At 36.9% G+C, this 19,827-nt stretch overlaps 1 protein-coding gene across 4 annotated transcripts; it reads left to right on the top strand.

Moving 5' to 3' along the window:
• Positions 1-6,495: 6,495 nt before the first annotated feature.
• On the top strand, positions 6,496-12,155 carry LOC137739592 (KH domain-containing protein At4g18375). Of its 4 annotated transcripts, none has more exons than XM_088700255.1 (9): positions 6,496-6,694; positions 6,994-7,061; positions 7,267-7,957; positions 8,470-8,946; positions 9,111-9,356; positions 9,448-9,663; positions 10,548-10,603; positions 10,687-10,783; positions 11,475-12,155. In XM_088700255.1, the coding sequence occupies exons 3-9, from the start codon at positions 7,325-7,327 to the stop codon at positions 11,934-11,936; spliced, it is 2,187 nt and encodes a 728-aa protein (XP_088556381.1). In that variant the 5' UTR covers positions 6,496-6,694; positions 6,994-7,061; positions 7,267-7,324; the 3' UTR covers positions 11,937-12,155. The 4 variants fall into 4 exon arrangements, with proteins under 4 accessions (XP_088556381.1, XP_068335315.2, XP_088556380.1 ...); XM_068479214.2 differs by having other exon boundaries at positions 6,496-6,706; XM_088700254.1 differs by having other exon boundaries at positions 6,496-6,706; positions 7,154-7,957.
• The last annotated feature ends 7,672 nt before the right edge of the window (positions 12,156-19,827 follow it).

The raw sequence follows: 19,827 nt of genomic DNA, 5'->3' as shown, positions 1-19,827 counted from the left end.
GAAATCTAGCTTTGGTGTTGTCTGATAAACCATATCAACCGTACAAGTCGAAAACTGTGCCAAGTCAGCAAATCCCAGCTCCCGCCATTCAAACAGATTGCCACAGTTCAAATATCAGTCAAAGGATATCTGAACAATCCTAGCTTATCTACATCTCTTTGTAATCTGTTCAGTTCTAGCTTATCTATATCTCTTTGTAATATATTCAATTGTTTTGGTAAATCTGAAATACTTGTAATCTGTAACAAACAGTTTCATGTAATCTCTATAAATATGAAGTCATTGACTCACTCAAAAATAACTGAGTTGAGCTTATGCAATTCAGATTTTCATACCCTAGTTTAGTTTCTTTCATGGTATCTCAGAGCTAAAGTCATACGACAATCTTTGATCCAATTTTATTTTTTTTTTCTCTCCTCACTCACATGGCAACCCAATCTCCTCTCCCTGTTCTACCCAATGCCTCCCATTTTCTTACGATCAAATTAGATCGTACAAAATATCCCCTTTGGCATGCCCATATGTTACCCTTACTTCGAAGCCGAAATCTTGTTTCCTTTGTAGATGGAACAAGCAAATGCTCGTCTGCATTCCTGAAAGATGATGCTGGCAACGTCACCGACTTGGTGAATCCTGAATTTGACACCTGGTTATAACAGGATGCCATGGTAATGTCATGGATCAACTCGTCCGTTCATCCTACTGTACTAGCAGCCTTGATTGGGAAGACTAGTTCCCATTCTTCTTGGACCACTCTTCGTGAGAGATATGCCTCTCAATCCACCGGTCGTCTTCTCCAGCTTCGTAGTGAGTTAATGAATACTCACAGAGGTGATTCTTCCATTTCTGATTTTTTGGATAAAATAAATTATCCTGCCGATACATTGTCACTCTTTGGTGCTCCTATATCCGATTCGGATTTAGTTGCTGTTATCCTTAACAATGTTGGCCCAGCATATGAAAGTATAGTTTCCTCCGCTCAAGCTCGTGAGGAAGCCATCAGCTATGGTGCACTTGAAGCCCTTCTCCTAGATGTTGAACGCCGGCAGAAGATGCACTGCTCTATTGTTGTAGAAACTGGACCCACAGCTCTTGCTGCCACTCGAGGTGGTCATGGTGGTAGCCACGGCAATCGTGGTCGTGGAACGTTCTCTTCCTCTTCTCGTGGAGGATGTGGCTCCTCATCAACTATGAGAAATCAGTACAGGCCTGCCAATCCCAATCATCATCCTGGAGCTCAGTTCCGTGCTGTCCATGATGGTGTTCTTAGTGCTCTTCCTTCTTCTGGACGCATACACTGCCAAATTTGTCGCCGTCCGGGTCATTCTGCGATTGACTGCTACAATCGCTTAAACATGGCGTATGAATGCCATGTTTTCGCACCCAAACTCCAAGCCTTTGCTGCTGCTGCACCATTGTCTTCTGCCTCATCTCCTGCAGTTCAAAATTGGCTACTTGACTCCGGCGCCAATGCGCACATCACGAATGACCCTGGACAAGTTAGTAATCCATGGCCTTACAATGGCACAGATCATGTCAACGGAGTCGTGGGTGGAACAGGTTTGGATATCACTCATATTGGTTCCTCTTGCATTCACACACCACACCATACATTTAACCTTCCCAATACCTTACTTTGCCCAAATGCTTCTACTAATGTCATTTCAATCCATCAGTTTACCAATGATAACAACTGCTCCCTAACACTTTACCCTACCTCTTATCATGTCTAGGATCTTCACACGGGGAAGACCCTTTTCCACGACCGGAGTAGGAATGGTTTCTACCCTTTTTCAAATGTCTCATCAAATAACAGTGGCGTCCATGCATTTGTAGGAAGTAGAGTGTCAAATACTATGTGGCACTCTCGATTAGGGTATCCATCATCCAATGTTTTAAAGTTTTTAATTAATCGAAATAAATTACCACTTAGTGGTAATGTAACTCCTGACTTTTGCCACTCCTGTCCCCTAGGTAAAAGCCATAAGTTACCATTTAGTTTGTCTACTTCTGTTTCCTCTTTTCCATTAGAAATTATTCACTCTGATGTATGGACTTCTCCCACTTATTCAATGAATGGTTTTAAGTATTACGTTGTATTCATTGATGATTTTTCTCGTTACTCTTGGCTATTTTCTTTAAAATTAAAATCGGATGTGTTTGCTACATTTGTGTCATTTAAAAAGCTTGTTGAAAATATGTTTAACAAAACCATCAAATCGTTTCAATCTGATGGAGGCGGAGAATTTGTAAACATTCATTTCAAACAATTTTTTGCTAATCATGGGATTAATCATCGTCTTACATGTCCTCATCACCCTGAGCAAAATGGCATTTCCGAAAGAAAACATCGTCATTTAGTTGAAACTGGGTTAACATTACTTGTTCATGCCTGTCCTCACCTTCTTTTGGGATGAGGCGTTTCACATTGCCACTTATCTAATTAATTGGCTACCAACCAAAGTTTTAGGTGATGAGAGTCATTTTCAAAAATTGTTTTCAAAGCCTCCTCAATATGATTTTTTTAAAGTTTTTGGTTGTGCTTGTTTTCCATATCTTCGACCCTATAACACAACCAAACTTGAATTTCGATCCAAAAAATGTGTTTTCTTAGGTTATTCCTTAAACCAACAAGGATATCGGTGTTTAGATTTGTCTACAGGTCGCATTTTTCTTTCTCGCCATGTTATTTTTGATGAGAAGTGTTTTCCATTTAAAGAAACCACTCCTACTACGGCTACAACTTCCTCATCCGTTTCCCATATCCTACATTTTGATTCATACCCTTCATCCATTCACCCTTATCCTCCACCGACTCCACCGCCTCACTCCAATCCTACTCATATTAACACTCCTTAAACCACCCCACCTGTCCCATCTCAACAAACCCCACCTCAGCCATCATCTAGCCCCTATCTTAGAACTCTTACATGTGAATGCAAGTTTACCAACTACTTCTATTGGTCATCAAATGATCACTCGAGCAAATGATGGCATAAGGAAACCCAATCCTAAATATAGTTTTCACACTGTTTTAGCTAACGATATTATTGAGCCGACTTGTTTTTCCTAGGCCAATAAGTCTCCTGAATGGAGAATAACTATGGCGGACGAGTTCAATGCCTTGCAACGTACCAGAACATGGACTCTCGTTCCCGTTCAACCATCAATGAATGTACTGCCGAATAAATGGGTCTATCGCATTAAAAGAAAATCTGATGGTTCCATTGAGCGATATAAAGCTCGTCTTGTTGCCAATGGATTTCATCAACAAGAAGGTATTGATTACAGTGAAACATTTAGTCCTGTTGTGACTCATGCCACCATTCGTATGATATTGTCCATTGCTTTACACTATCAATGGCCCATTCGACAACTTGATGTCCACAATGCATTCCTTTATGGCATACTAGCTGAGGAAGTTTATATGCGTCAACCTTCAGGTTTTGTTGATCCTCAATTTCCTTCTCATGTTTGCCATTTACGCAAGTCATTATATGGCTTGAAACAAGCACCTTGTGCCTGGTTTCAGTGTTTTTCCCATCATCTTGAAGACTTGGGATTCATTGCTTATGTTGCCGACTCTTCCTTTTTCACATTCTTCAACGGGAAAACTGTGGTCTACTTATTAATTTACATGGATGATATTCTTATTACAGGAAATGATACTTCACAAATTTCCACTCTGATTGCACAACTCGGCAATATGTTCTCTATGAAGGTTCTCAGTCCTCTAAGTTATTTTCTGGGGATGGAAATAAAGCGTACCTATTAGGCCATGTACTTATCTCAGTCCAAATATATTCTTAATCTTCTCACGAGGACAAATATGGCTGATGCAAAGCCACTGACTACTCCCGCTGCTCCTGGACGTAAACTCAGCTTATATGAGGGTGAACCTCTTTCTGATGGCATTACATTCAGAAGTGTGGTAGGTGTTTTACAGTACTTGCTTTTCACACGTCCCGACATCGCCTTTGCCGTAAATCAGGTATGCCAAGACATGCATTCTCCCACTACCAGTCACTGGGCAGCAGTGAAGCGAATTCTTCGCTATTTAAAAGGCACTCATGATCATGCTCTAGTCTACACACCCAGTTCCTTGGTGCTCACGACTTTTGCCGATGCTGACTATGCGGGTGATCCTGATGATCGCCGATCCATAGGTGGTTATTGTATTTTTTTTGGGGGATAATCTTATTTCATAGAGCTCCAAGAAGCAACGAGGTGTATCTAGGTCTAGCACAGAGGCCGAATATCGTCAGTTAGCATACACAGCAGCCACTTTATCATGGTTTCGACAACTTTTTCGCGACCTTCACTTATCTGTTGCACCTCCACGTCTATGGTGTGATAACATAAGTGCCCTATCAGTTGTTTCCAATCCAGTCTATCAAGCACGCATGAGACATATTCAAGTAGATTATCATTATGTTCGTGAAAAGGTTGTTCGGAAGGAAGTTGATGTCGGATATGTGGCTACTACAAATCAACTTGCTGACTTGTTAACCAAAGGCCTTTCATCGTCTCGTTTCTCATATCTTCTCTCCAAGTTTCCCGTTCGTCAGTGCCCGTTAAGCTTGCGGGGGAGTGATAAACCATATCAATCGTACAAGTCGAAAATTGTGCCAAGTCAGCAAATCCCAGCTCCCACCATTCAAACAGATTGCCACAGTTCAAATATCAGTCAAAGGATATATGAACAATCCTAGCTTATCTACATCTCTTTGTAATCTGTTCAGTTCTAGCTTATCTATATCTCTTTGTAATATATTCAGTTGTTTTGGTAAATCTGAAATACTTGTAATCTGTTACAAACAGTTTCATGTAATCTCTATAAATATGAAGTCATTGACTCACTCAAAAATAACTGAGTTGAGCTTATGCAATTCAGATTTTCATACCCTAGTTTAGTTTCTTTCATTGTCTTTGTGAGAATAATCTAACTTGTAGAAGCCGATGAAGAAACCATATACGATCTTCAAAGTTGTCCTCCTTTATGTCAGATTCTCAACGTCAGCTGATAATAAATTATAGTCAAACCATGAGCGTTATTTTTCTGTGAAAGCAAAGGTCTGTCACTTTATACGGACAACTAATACATATGATTCTTCTATTAGAATCTTTTTATAGATTCTATAATGGTCTCATTGTCAAATTCTATGTGATAGAAACCAATTCATACATTAAGAGCGTGTTTACTTAACAGGAATGAAAATTGAATTTGAACAACTACACCCCTTTCTCGATCTGATTTCTTGTTTAAACTAAAATATGCACTTTTCTGATTTATCACGTAAAAGTAAATGACACCGCTGAAATTATAAGATAAAGAGATCACGAATGATCACTCTTGAAGAATTCTAGGACTCTAGAGATTTGATAGAAACTCTTGATTTTCAATTGAATAATATGATAAGATTACCCAAAGGGCAAGATGACCTATTTATAATTTGGGGTAATTTCTATTTTACTATCCTCAAGTTTTTCAAAAATCTCACTTTACTACGCTTGCTTCTCACTTTCATACCTAAAGTTTAATTTTCGTACCAGTTTCATGCTTAAGTTAGGATTCTGTCAAATGACTTTGTTAAGTGATGATGTTGTATACCTTTGACCCATTAAATTTGCCCCGTTGATGACTTAGGTTGAATCTTCCAATCAAAAATCGACACATGGCACTTAATAAAATTGTTTGTTGACTAGATATTTAATCCAAAATAAAATGTATTTTCATAAACAGACAAATAAAAAAGCAAACCCACCCCCAAAAAAAAAAACGTGACAACCTACACTCTCCCATCCAGACCGATTACCACCCCCTCTTCTCTCCCTTTCTCTTCCTCTTCTGCCTTCCTCCTCTCGATGAAGCACCGATCGTGGCAACTGATCCAGACGGGAACTAAGTTCTCTGACTTCGGCCCATTCACAACTAGACCTGAGATCACAAACTTTGACCCGGACCCGGTTGCTAGTACATTGCTGGCTTTGGATCGACGCCATACTGAGAGAATGAAGGGGACGAGAGAGAAAAGTGAGAGCTAAAATAAAGGAAAACTATTTATGTCCACGTTTAAAAATTTTAAATGCCTCTCAAGTTGAAGAAAGGAGTAATAGTTGAGGAAGTAAAACAACAGTTTATTCTTATTGGAATGGATCGTTTACTAAATCTTATCATTTATCTTAAAGTTTCAAACAATGAAAGTTTTAGGTATCCCTCAAGGGATCAACTCCATCGAATGTTTGAATTAACTCTCATAAAAGGTATCTATGTATCTGAAATACAAATTCGTGTCACAATATAAGTGGATATTTTTTTTTTAATTTTTTTTTTCTTCAATTTATGATGACACATAATGTATCAACTCTGTTTCGCTCAAAAATCTAAAACCCGCCAAGAGTCTTCAAATGTTTGGGACCTTCTTCAAATTGGGCATGCACAGGGCCTCTTGTAATTCACAAAGAATAAATAGAGATAAGTTAGGCCTTTCCTACGAATTCGAAATGGGTCGAAGCCCACCTTCATTTCCACCAAAAAAACAAAAAATACAGGCAAAACTCTGCAAGTCCAGGACTCCAAGCTCCGTTACCTCGATTCATCTCTCTCCTTCTCTCCAAAGACGGGGACCGCCAGTGCCCCGGCAAGCTGTGGCCGCACTGCTTCCACCTCTGATTCTCTCCCTCTCTCTCTATGGTACGTAAAAAGGTACAAACTTTTCGTTAACTTCCCCACAATCCACAATTTTACGGTTTTACTAACTGATCTGTGCTATCTTCTTCTCATTTCTCCGATCATCCTCCATCTAAATCATTGTTTTCTGCTCTTAATTGACTAAAGATTCCAACTTTTCTGTCGCAGTATTTGTTTTGGTTAGTTTCCAGAAAGAAAATGCTTGAATTTGATATTGTATGAGCTTGGTTATCCCAAAGGGTGTGTCCTTTTTGCTTCCATTTTTGTATATGAGCTGAATATTTTGGTTTTTGGAATCCTAGGGCAACGGCTCAGAGCCGAACACGAATTGCGGCTTCTAGCCCGTTGGAAATACATTACTAGGATCAAGGTACGTATTTTAATTGCAATCTTCAACAACGTATAAATTATATTTGAACTTTTGTATTGCAATCCTTGAATTCAATAGCTTTTTTAATGTAGTGTTCCGTTCGAAATTAGAAATGAGGAGTTCAGTTTCATTGCTGCGAAAATTAGTATGTCATTTGGCTCTTTCTCAGTAATGGCGACGTTTGTTTTTCTTTCGTTTAATCCAGGTATTTAGGTTTGCTTAAAAATTAGTCTGCTTAGTTATTAGTTATTAGTTTTCCGGCTATGATGGATGGGAACAAGCGAAACTTTTTCAAGAAACGCCCTAACATCCAGTTTAAAAGAAAAGGGGGTAACAACAACTATAAGAAGGGAAAGTGGAATGATTCTGGCCGTGAGCAACCTCCAGAGGATTACCAATCGCTCGACACTGTGTATCGTATTCTCTGCCCTTCTAAAAAGATCGGTGGTGTTATTGGGAAGGGTGGCAACATAGTCAAAGCCCTTAGAGAAGAGACCCGGGCAAAGATTTCGGTTTCTGATTCTGTTCTTGGCTCAGATGAGAGAGTAATTATTATCTATAGCTCTCCAACAAAAATTTCAAGCAAACAAAATAACAATGAAGATTCAGATCAGGGAAATGAAATGGAGCCGCATTGTGCTGCCCAGAATGCTCTGTTGAAAGTTCATGCCAGGATTGTAGAGGAAGATCTCTTTGGTGGAGTTACATTTGATGATGACAACGAGAACAGTGTTGTCACGACAAGACTTCTAGTTCCAAACAATACGGTAGGGTGTGTTCTTGGAAAGCGTGGAGATGTTATTCAAAGATTGCGAAGTGAGACGGGTGCAAGTATCCGTGTCCTTCCTGCAGATCAGCTTCCAACGTGTGCTATGGAAACTGATGAATTGGTGCAGGTACTCTTTCTATTCTTGCGCTCCTTGCATATTCTCTATCATTGGAAATAATGTTCCAAAAGAAAATTTTGTATGGTGTAGAGGGCATTAGAACAGAGCAAAGCTTATAACGCCGTTTGAGCTCATCTGTTGATTAAAGTTATTTTTTTTCAAACTTATTTTTGTGTTAGAAATGATTTTTTGTTGCGTTTATCTTAACATGTGTTCCTAGCTGCCTATGTTATTATTGGGAAATTTCTTGGTGCTCAAATATGTACCCTAAATAAGTCAAATGTATACAATTGGTGGTCCAGTTGTCCACATGTGCAGTCACTTTGTGTCAGTGAAGTCTGCTGCTGGAAACTTGTGGGTGTATTGAGATTTTTCATGTCTTCTTTTTACATTTGTAAAAATATATGATTTTGTAGGTTGGTCACTTTCAATCTCCAAACACGCTTATATGAAACGTACATGAAAAGTTCTTTGTTACTTTTTTTTTTGGTGCCTGTATTAACTTTCAACAAAAGTGACAGATATCTGGAAAACCAAATGTGACAAAGAGGGCACTTTACGAAGTGTCTACTCTACTTCATCAGAATCCTAGGAAGGATAAGCCTCCTTCAGGCTTTCCTATGCCTATTGGTGGTCAGGGCTTTCATCCCCCTGGAGCCCCAACGAGTAATGCCCTTTCACCCAGAAATCCAATGTTGTCTAATCGAGCTCCTTCCCACACTATGCCGCCAATGCCATGGACAGGAGGATATGAAAACCGTTCTTCTGGATTTGCCCGAGGTGGTTTTAATGGGGTTTCTCCTGAACATGGGGGTGAAGCTCTAGCTCTAGCTGAGTTTTCTATGAAAATTTTGTGTTCAACTGGGAAAATTGGTGGGGTTATTGGCAAGGGCGGTTTTAATGTAAAACAGTTACAACTGGAAACAGGAGCCACTATTCATGTTCAGGATGCATCAATGGATTCAGAAGAATGTGTAATTCACGTCTCTGCTTTTGAGGTATGCCATTTTGTGATACACGACCATTTTCCTGTCTTTAACTTCTTTTCATATTGGCTTAGAAGTGTTATTTGCATGGACAACGTACTGTGCACCAACTGTTTGCTGGTGCCTGTGGATCAACAATATGCTAGCAGTCGATCACCTTGCTCATACTTTTTCAGGCTTTGTGGAATCCCAGATCACAGACCATTGAGGCAATTCTTGAGCTTCAGAATGTAACAAGTGAATTCTCTGATAAAGGCATAATCGCTACCAGGCTTCTTGTACCATCAAGTAAAGTTGGCTGCCTCCTTGGACAAGGAGGTCAAGTTATAAATGAGATGAGAAGGAGAACCCAGGCTGATATCCGTGTTTACTCGAAGGATGATAGGCCTGCATGTGCAACTGAAGATGAAGAGCTTGTGCAGGTAATGCAGTGGCATCACATTTTCTTCTTCTTATGTACTTCCACTTTTACTTTGCAATTATTTACTAATCCCTATTCCTTTGGTCATTAAGATTTCTGGGAACTTGGGTACCGCTAAAGATGCTTTGGCTGAGATTACATCAAGGCTGAGAGTGAGAACTCTGCGAGATACAAATGCTGGAGCAGAACCTGCTCCTGTTGGCCCTACGCACAGATTTGGTCTTGCAGGCCACTTACCTGGTGGGGGACCACTGCCAACACCTAGTGCAGTTGGAGCTGGAAGCTCTGGTGGATATGATCCTCTGAAGGTACCACCCTCAGTTTTTGAATTTTCTATAACTTAATGAGCTTTAATTGGACAAGGACATAAATTGACTTTTTACCATTTATGCTCAAGTTTGCGGTTAGCTGTGTAGTTATTGGGAGTCTTAAACATTTCAGTGTTATCAAAACATTGTTAAAACATTTTAGGGGAGTTACTTTTAGTTTGGTAACTTTGGTTTATCTTGGTTGGGAGGAGTATTGATTTGATTGCCTTCGTTTTGCAGTTAGTTTTTAGTTGGATCATTTTCATTAGATTGACAACTTTTTGTCTTCTGTACCTATTTTTGTGTCGAGTTTATTATTAACTGAAGGGTCACAAATTACACAAGAGTTTCAATAATTTAGAACTGCAATTGAAATTACACTATGAGCATCAGAGTCGATATCTTGATTATTATTGCAATTCCCATCATATGATAATCATGTTAAAAGTAATGCATGCTCAAAGCACTGGTTGTGGCAGAACTGGTGAAAGGAGGTATTTTGTTGATGACAAGAAATGGTTCTCATAAAGTGAAGCTTGCAGCAATGAGTAATTGAGTATCTCCAAATGAGATTAACTGATATTTACCATTTTGCCCTCAAATTTATTACAGAAAACGTTTTTCTTCCTCGTATGAGTATTAGATACATTACAAAATGTTCTAGATGCATCTGGTTGCTTTTTAGATAGAATTCTAGCAAATTAAGAGGATATATGATCTGCTTAGACATAACAGTACATGCGATCCATAGCTTACATATGAAAATGCCCATTTATTGCACCAGAATTCTTATCAAGACTGTAATACAATAGTAAAGTAAATCTAGATAAGCGGAAAAGACATGTCTGAATGATTACTAAAAATTCCTTGTTCTACTCTTGAAGGTTAGTAGCCATCAATATCAACCACAGAGTCATCGAATTCCTCCAACTGCTTCTGGGTATGGAAGTATTCATACTTATGCACAAAGTAATGCTCATATTTTATCACCCTGATTTTTGTGCTTGTTTTATGTTGTTCCAGTTATCCAAGGGTCAACTATGCTATGGAGGGTAAGATCCCAACGAATGCAGTCGATTTTCCTGGAACAGTAGGGCGCAGCTTTTCCACTATTAGGGAGGTATATTTTCAGAACCTTTGGGAGTGAAGGATAAGAGAAATGGCAGTATACCAACATGTTTGACAAAGAAAATTATACATCTAGCCTTTTGAAATTTTGTCCTTTGGCGTGTTCTTGACAGGACCTTTAGAAGTAGAAGTACAATGGTCTAGTGCGCATTTTGGCATGCCTTGCAATAAAACCTTTGAAACCGTTTTTAGTTATGCATATGGACTATGTTGTGATTGTTTCACCAAGAACTGGTGTCTTATATGTTTGATTTATATTATTTCAATTGTCAACTTCCGCTGAAACATGCCAAGGCACTTTAAAACTTTGGTGCTCAGTGAGCCTCAAAAATAGCGCCTTAGTGTGCCTTAGGCAAATCAGCTACATGGCAGTTAGCTTTAGTATCGTAGCATTAATAAAATTGGGAAGCATTTTGGTTTGAGCAATTCTTTTAATTTTCTTGTGTTCGATATATTTCTTCCTTTTTTTCCCCACAACTTAAGATGACAGTTGAGGAGAAGGGAAGTTTCTAATGTGGAATAGTGGAAGAAAGGGATTTATCCCTTGACGGCATATTTTGAATTCTTATATTAATAAGCATAATTTGAATTTTGAATGCTCATCGTATCGAGCAGACTTTGATCTTTTGTTGTAAACCGTTCTTAAGGCAATATGATTGCTAATTTCTTTAATTGCTATTCAGGTTGGCATATCAAGAGCGCAGCTCAAAGACTCCCAAGGTGGTGGCTTTGAACGTTCTGTTGAGATTGGCGGTTCTGATCACTTGAATGCAGCACAGAATATCCTTCGCCCATTCTTGGCTTCTGTTGATCAAAATGTGAGTTCTCAATCTGGTTCCTACCGCAGTGTAAATGCTCCACAAGGCTCCTACCACAAGATGATTCCTCAGCAAAGCCCCTACCAAATCAATTCTCAACAAAGCCCCTACCAACTCAATCCTCATCACAGCTCATACCGAATCAATCCTCAGCATAGCCCCTATCAAGTCAATGCTCCGCACAGCCCCTTCCGAACAAATGCTCAGGAAAGCCCCTATCAATTGAGCTCTCAACAAGGATCATACCCCAACACGAATGCTCCTCAAGGCGCCTACCACAACTATAATTCGCAACAAGGTGCCTACCAATACCATTACCGGCTCTAGTTTGGGAATTTTTGTATCATAATTTATATTATGCTTCTAGATAATTGTTGGCGTTACAAACCGATGGTAATTAGCAAACACATCAATTGTCGAATTCCATTACTCTCTGTGACTCAAAAAACAAGTTCTGTTATGTGCACCAGGGAATTGTAAACGTAAACATCTTTACTAACAGGAATGTAATAGAGTTTCTAATGGACGTGATTGATTATTCGTGAATTTTCCCTTCTTCGTTTCTTTACTTTCTTTTACCATTTCTTCTCCGTCCTGAAGAGATATCTTTTAAACCAACAAGAAAAAAAATTACTGTGGTAATTGCAAAGCAACTACATTGGTTGGGGAGGATTTAGTCAGTGAAAAACCCGCTAACGATAACAAAATGTAATGATATGATGCTTTTTCTTGGCACACTGATGGGCCTTAACATCCATTTGAAAAGAAAAACCACTTCCTTAACCATTGATCATCATCCCAAAAATTGTGTCATTTTTTTCCCATTAACAATCATAGCCTTTTTCTAGATTTCAGATCCAAGGCTAAACTGAATTAGCAAACATATACCATTTTTACGACGAAATGTACTTCTCCTGACATTTGGATCGGGCCAAGTGAATGAACAAGAAGCATGGCTCATGTTGCTCTCTTATGAGACGATGATGGTGATGGTGATCGTGAAGGAAATCAAAAGTTGAAAAATACTTAACGAAATGTTTAACAGAATTGTGATTGAAGGATCACATTGATTTGCAACACCTATTTTCAGGGACTATATTGATTGATTTTCAATTTCAGGGACCATCTTAACGGTGTGGGTTTAGGGTCGAGTTTTTTTATAATCTGATTCACAAATCACAAGAAAAACTTGAGTAGAGGTGTTTGATAATTAACGTCATCTATCTCTCACAAAAACATCAAATTCCATATTTTGATCTCATTTGACTGTATGCTTTTTTTTTTTCCTTAAAAAATAGAACAATTGGTGGCAAGCCACAGTTATCCGACGGTATGCTTATTTCACTCAGTACAAAAGTTGTCATAATCCAACAGTCTTCCCAAAAATTAGGCACTTGCATATCCAAATGCCACCAGCAGTGAATAACTACATGCCAAATTGTCAAAGTTTATCGACAAGTTCCATCAAATGAGGCAACTTTCAACTTCCATTACTACTGCATTACAAGCATGGGTGTGTAGCACTTGTTCCAATCTAGGGTTGACCTTTTGATAATTAGTGATCTTCTATCTGGTACAAAAAGGTACAAACTTCCCATTACGTGTTGCAACTTGATGAGAGTTTTCATTCCACACGTGCGTAAGTAATCAAGTGCCCAACTAGATAACCCTAGTACCTCAAGAGCCCCACGACAAGAAGTAGCTAAGAGAGTTTGCACAAGATGGTGTAATTTCTCAGCCTCAAAAGTGCTCTTTCAACTTGGCCACTTAGTAGAGGAATTTGTGCATTGTGGTGAGTCCTATTGACTAGTTTTTGGTGTTTGTCTTGTCACCTTCATCCATTCACATGAAATCCCAAACGCTTTTCTTCATGTTATCCCTATATGGTTAATTGGCTTCGTTGAGTCATTGATATCTATGAACACTAACATCACCGCATCACCATCATATGTTGATTGAACGAACACACGAGCAAGTTTGTGTTCTTGCGTCATGAGATCTAAATTGTCTTTTCTCAAATCCGTGGGCAAAGTTTCTCCTTCTCCGGCGGGGTTTAAGGTGCTGTCTGGTAGGTAGGACTAGACAGAACATGGACATATAAAATGAACTACTTATCATGTTTTATGTTTGATAAACAAAACAATGGTGGTTAATTAAACTTGACAATTGTCCAACATATTGCATCTCCAAAAAAAAAAAAGGTATTCTATAAGATGAAACAAAGACGATCAGTCCTAAGTTATGGCTGATTTTCGCATGGATCAGATTGAAAACAAAATTTCCAATTTCCATTCCCAATACTTTCGAATAGCATTTTCCAAATTCAAAATTTTGAAATGATAGTTTTCTCATAATTTTGAAACATATTTCAGCATTCCTAAATTTTACAAGTTTTCGATATTCTCGAACATTTTTGTATATACAATTTAATGTTCTTTCTTAGTACTTGGTATATATTAGGGTATCTAAATAAAAAAATTTAGTATAATAGTATGTTTATATTGTTTATAGCATAGATACATATAAGACAAAATAAAATAAGGAGCTTTATATATAGAGATAAAAACTTTCACTATATTTCAAGGAACTCCACTAGTTTTTAAACATGTCAAGGAAAAACAAAAACATAAAAACAACTAAAGCCCATCTTAAAAACATGGAACTAATATTTTAAAATACCAACCATACCCCTAAGGCTTTAGGAACCCAACCCTCACAGCTCCAAACAAAATTAATATGTACCATAAACTCTACTCATCCTAGAATCAGCTCAACCCGTCATCGACCATTTTTGCATAATTAGTTCAATCTGTCTTCGACAATTTAGGCAGATAAATTCAACCCATCTTCGATTTTTTTTTTTTTGCAGAATCAGTTCAATCAATCATCGACCATTTTTGCAAAATCAGTTCAACCCGTTCTCAACCACTTTTGCAGAATCAGTTCAACCTGTTCTCGACCATTTTTGCAAAATCAATTCGTCTCGTCGTCGACCATTTTTGCAAAATCAGTTCATCCCGTCATTGATCATTTTTGCAAAATCAGTTCATCCCCTCCTTAACCATTTTGATAATACACAAGAAAATAATAACAAAAAACAAATATTATCTTGAAAAGTTTTTAAAAAAAAAATTCAACCATTTTGATCACAATTGTCAACCACGGAGGAATCAAATTATCAGAAAAGGTTCTTTTAAATTGTGACTATAAAACCATACCATTTATTGGATCTCTCAACAATGTATATTGGCTGAATAGTGACCCAAACGAAGAGAAATTATTCTAGATTCCGAGGTCATTAGGTGACCTGGAGTCCACCAACATAACTTAACACCTATTCATTTTTAACACCAACCGACCGCTTAAAGGGAGAAAAAAAAAAAAAAAAAACATTTTGGGGTTTGTGTTCCACTAGTCTCTCCTTCTCCGAGAAACTGAAAGAACAAAAAAGATTTTTGCATTTGCATTATTCAAATCTATTTGATTTCAGAATTATGTCGTCTCTTTCAAGTCATATTTCTGTTGGGCATGACTAAAGAAAAGAAGCACAAGGTACCAAATTCATATTTCAATATGAAGACTAGAGTTTCGGATGGGTGTTCATGGTGGGGGGGCATGATGCGGTTGTTGGGTGGAGGGCATCAATATCAAATGGGTGATCTTGGGAGTAGCAGTGGAGGACGTTTTGATGCAGGTGGTGGTGATTTTTACCTTTTTATTTTCCTGGATAAGGGAGAGAGGAAGGAGAGATAGTGGGATAAACCCCAATATGTTTTATTTTACAATTCTTTAAACGGTAGGTTGTGTGAAAAATGAACATTGTCATGTTATAGGGGTGAAATTCCAGGTCAGCTAATGAGCCGGGTGAATTTGAACCAATATTTCTTTAAAGAAGAGAGAGAATGGAGCAATAAAAGAAGATATAAAAGTGTGGAAAAAAAACTTTTTTACTATAAAAAATAATTTTGTAACATACACTCTAGATAAAAAAAACAGACAATGATGTCATATTTCACATGTATTAAATTTTGTCTATCCTTGTAATGTTTAAAAAGGGTTGTCTCAATATATAATTAAGTATTAAAATATACTCTATGTGTAATTTTTCTAATAAAATAATATAGGTGTATGATTAAATATAAAAACTATGAGAACATGTCCAAAACTAACAATAAACGTGATAAAATCTAAATATTCCTTAAAATATACATAATTTTAGTAAACAACCATAAAATGTTGGAACATTTAATTATCAGGATAAGTCAGGCAAATTCCAAAAAGATTTGGTTCAACCGGAATTCTCAAAATCTCTATATGTATTTAATTTTCATCAAATTTTTTTTTTTTTAAAGTATTTAGATTCGGAGTAGAACTTTGGTCTAATGGTATTCCTCTTCACTTAAAAGTGAGAAGTCTTAGGTTCGAATCTCGTGGATGGCAAATTCGATACCAAATTAGATTACCTATTGTGTAACTTAGCCGAACTCTCCTCTCCTTACTGTAGAAATATTGATGTACCAAAAAAAAATAATAATAAAATGATAATTTTCAATTCAATTTGCACCTCTTCTGGTAATTACAAGTTCCTGCTTTTCTTTGAATTACCATCATTTATAATTTTATCTGAACAATATGGTCTCATCAGTTCATGGCATAAGACTAAAGACTTGACCAAGCTGAGAATCCAACTATATATGCCGTAAGTCGACCGAACTTTTGTTTTAGTATGAATCATGACCAGCTAGGAAACCTACAAGCCTAGGAATACAAAGGTAATAGCATGCACACAGTATTTCATTTAGGCAAGTGGTCCGGCAAACTTTTTGCACACTGCATTTTTTTAGTATGTGTACGTTGCGAGACAATGCTCCATCACGAACATTCATTTTATAAGATAGGGTTCTCGTGTTAATTTTCATGCACTATGTCTCTGTCCCATATAAGAGTGCTTGGGTTCGCTCTTGCTGGCACATGAATAGTTAGGGTTTTGACTTTACATTGACATCGGTCACTTGAAAATTATTACATACCACAAATATATAAAACTTCACTTCACTTGTAACAATTTTGTTTTGTTATATGATCAATTTGTATTGTAAGAGATTTATTTCTCTGTTATAAGTTATTGTTATGTGCATAAAATTGGCATTGTATGCAAGAATCTCTCTTGCCCGGTTACATATAACTATTTTTCTTAGTGCTATGCTTGGTGATCACAATTGACACGTGTTTCCTTATTAATGTGAGTGTCTTAAAATGAAGTAGAATTCTCTCCCATGTTAATCTCCTCCCCTTCCCTTTCATCTTCTCTCACTTTCATTTTTGTGTCTCTCTCTATATAAAAAGTTCAACAAAAGATGTTGACGTGGTTTAGTTGTGACTGTTCAAATAGGAGATGAAGAATGTTGAGGTTCCACCATAAAACTAATTGGCAATATTGGGGATAGCCCAACCTCTTATAAGCCCTTGCAAGGTTCCTCATTTTACCAATGTGACACTCTTTTACCTCACATTCTCACACGCCCCTTCACGTGTAGTGAATTTTCAAGCCTAACACGTAGACAACACGAACGAGATAACATGGAGCACGTGTGGCCATTGGAATTCACATGTGGGCTAACTTACTCTGATACCATGAAGAAAGTTGAGGTTCCATCATAAGACCAATTGACAATATGGGAGCAGCCCAACCTCTTATAAGCCCTTGCAAGATTTCTCCTTTTATAAATATGAGACTCTTTTACCTTACATCCTCACAGAGGAAAGAGGAGGGAAATTAGAAGAGGAGAGTTTCGTACTCCCAATAGAATACTGTTAGCCTATCCAAAAATTAAAGAAAAAACAAGTGTTTAGAACATTCACTTGCACATGAGTGTGCTGGGCGGCGGCAAATTTTCACGTAGTTTCCACAGAAATTCAAATGGTGAGCTGAATTTTTCAGCTAGTTTTCAAAAATTCCCTATATGTATGTGCAATTTTTTCATTACCCTTAAGTAGTGATATTGATTAGCGTTGGAAGAGTGTGATTCAATTTATGGACCATATAAATTTTAAAATTTAAACTTATTTAACAAGAATTAGTATAGTGAGTATTACCACCTTTAACTACCAATTAAGAATGGTGAGAAAAAATATTCTCATATTTTTATTCCTAAAAATTGATGAGTCATATGCCTCGCACTTAGATAATTAGAGGAATTGGATCCTCTCCTAAGCAGGAGATCAGGATCCTCCTGATCTACTAACACGGACAGTTGAATTTTGATCCAACAGCTACAATTATTATAACTTTTAGAAAGACTTCCTGTTTGTAACCGTTAGATCAAAATCCAACGATCAATTTTAATGGGTCAGAATGATCCTAATCGCCTGCTCAGGAGAGGATCCAATTCCATAATTAGATATGGCTTGCTTGTGTATTATAAAATAAGGCAGCCATTGCAAAGATCAACCCAAAACATTCCCAAATCCAAAGATGATCTTGACTTCTTCAAAAACAAAATCTTGCTAATGCAGCAGATTGGTCGGTGAGATTTGGGTTGGATCTTCTCTTGCATCCCAGTCAAACAAGATAATTAGTAAGGATTTAGGTTTTGCTTTGTATAAAATTATTGAATCTGTTTGGCATCATTATCTTTTGATTTAGGTTTACATCGATATTTCAAAGTTGGTCAATGGTATATAATTGAAAAATTGAAAGGTGAACAGTTAAGGTTGATCTCCAGAAGCTGACTAATGTCATGACTTGTGAGGTGGCTTCCCTTCCAAGAATAGTAACATATACCTACTACCTAGAAGGATTTGCAGTAAAACATCCCATCATTCTTTTTAGGTAGTTAAAGGCATCTCTAGCCTCCTTTTTTTTTTTTTTTTTTTTTTTTTTTTTTGTGTGTGTGTGTGTGTGTGTGAAAACAGGGTCCTCTAGGTGGATTTCAAATGAGGATTGAGAGCATTGTCAGTAGAATCCTACATTTTTTTTAATCAAGAGAGATTATATTCGCACATCTCAATTTACTTTTTTTATATTTTTTTAATTTTTTAATATTTTTTACATACCACTAACACTTGATAAAAAAATATTAAAAAAAATTAAAAAGATGTAGAAGAAGTAATTTTGAGTGTGTGAATATAATCTCCCTTGATTAATGGGGGAAAAACCGTAAATGTAATGTTTCCCCACCGTCTCTGAATTAGGGGAAAAGTATGGTTAGGAAGTAGAACTAGAACTCTGACCTAGGAAAATAAAATAAAAGAGCTAGAACTAAAACTACCAATTATTTTTTGTTAAAAAAAAAATTACTAATTATTTTGTTCGAAGATGTTTCGTAATTTACAGGGCCAGCCTTAAGAATTTGGAAGCCTTAGGCGGGTTTTCGAAGTGGGGCTCTATAGTTTTCTAACCCCCTAACCCCCGGCCTTTTGTATAGTGATATGTATAAAAAAAAAAAATAATAAGAATTAACTACATACATGAAAAAGTCTAGTTTTACATCAAATATCATTAAAAATTAATATCAAATGAAAATAGATATACAAACATTACTTAAATATTACACGTCTCGCGTTTTTAGACGCAAATGTACTAAGTTTACAGTCAAGAGTATATGATAAAGAGAGTAAATAACTATAAAACTTGATGATCAATAGAGTAAAAAACAACAAAACTTGATTGATAAATATAATAAGTTCAACAATGCCATGGTTGTTTTTAAAATCAACATTACACTAATGAATATTAGAATCATCCAGTTGAATAATAAATTATTGAAAAAAAATTCACAGTTTTGGTTACCTCAAATTACAATCGTAAAGAACACGTAAGAGTTGATTTAAACATTTAATAAAATGGAGAAATCGGAAAGTAAAAAGAAAAAGAGGATTGCAAAGGGACTTGGGTTTTGTAACTTTATATGTTGAAGAGGAAGGCAAAAGATTGTACATGATTTTTTTTTTTTTTTTTTTTTTTTTTGTTTTTGTTATTTTTTTCAACTCCTTGATTAGGCTATTAATTTCAATTTGAAAAAATAAAAAAGAAACTAATGCTAAAAAACGCAACTGCAAGTATCAAATTTAAACCCACCAAGGAAAAACAGAAGGCAAATTTCCACTACGCCTACAACACAACTATGATGCTTTTGACTTATAATATGTTTATATTACATGTGTATATTATATAAAAAAATTTGGGGGCCCCACGAGATTGGGGGCCTTTGCAACC

Source organism: Pyrus communis, chromosome 9 (assembly GCF_041283825.1).
Source record: "Pyrus communis isolate YQ-2024b chromosome 9, ASM4128382v1, whole genome shotgun sequence".
Classification (NCBI taxonomy): Eukaryota; Viridiplantae; Streptophyta; class Magnoliopsida; order Rosales; family Rosaceae; genus Pyrus; species Pyrus communis.
This window is presented reverse-complemented; position numbering and strand designations above follow the sequence as displayed.

Bases quoted from the DNA above. Each gene is read 5' to 3' on its own strand.
- LOC137739592 (XM_088700255.1), top strand. From the start codon at position 7,325: ATGATGGATGGGAACAAGCGAAACTTTTTCAAGAAACGCCCTAACATC. The intron at 7,958-8,469 runs GTACTCTTTCTA...CAAAAGTGACAG, and splicing joins AAACTGATGAATTGGTGCAG to ATATCTGGAAAACCAAATGT. The intron at 10,604-10,686 runs GTATGGAAGTAT...ATGTTGTTCCAG, and splicing joins ATTCCTCCAACTGCTTCTGG to TTATCCAAGGGTCAACTATG.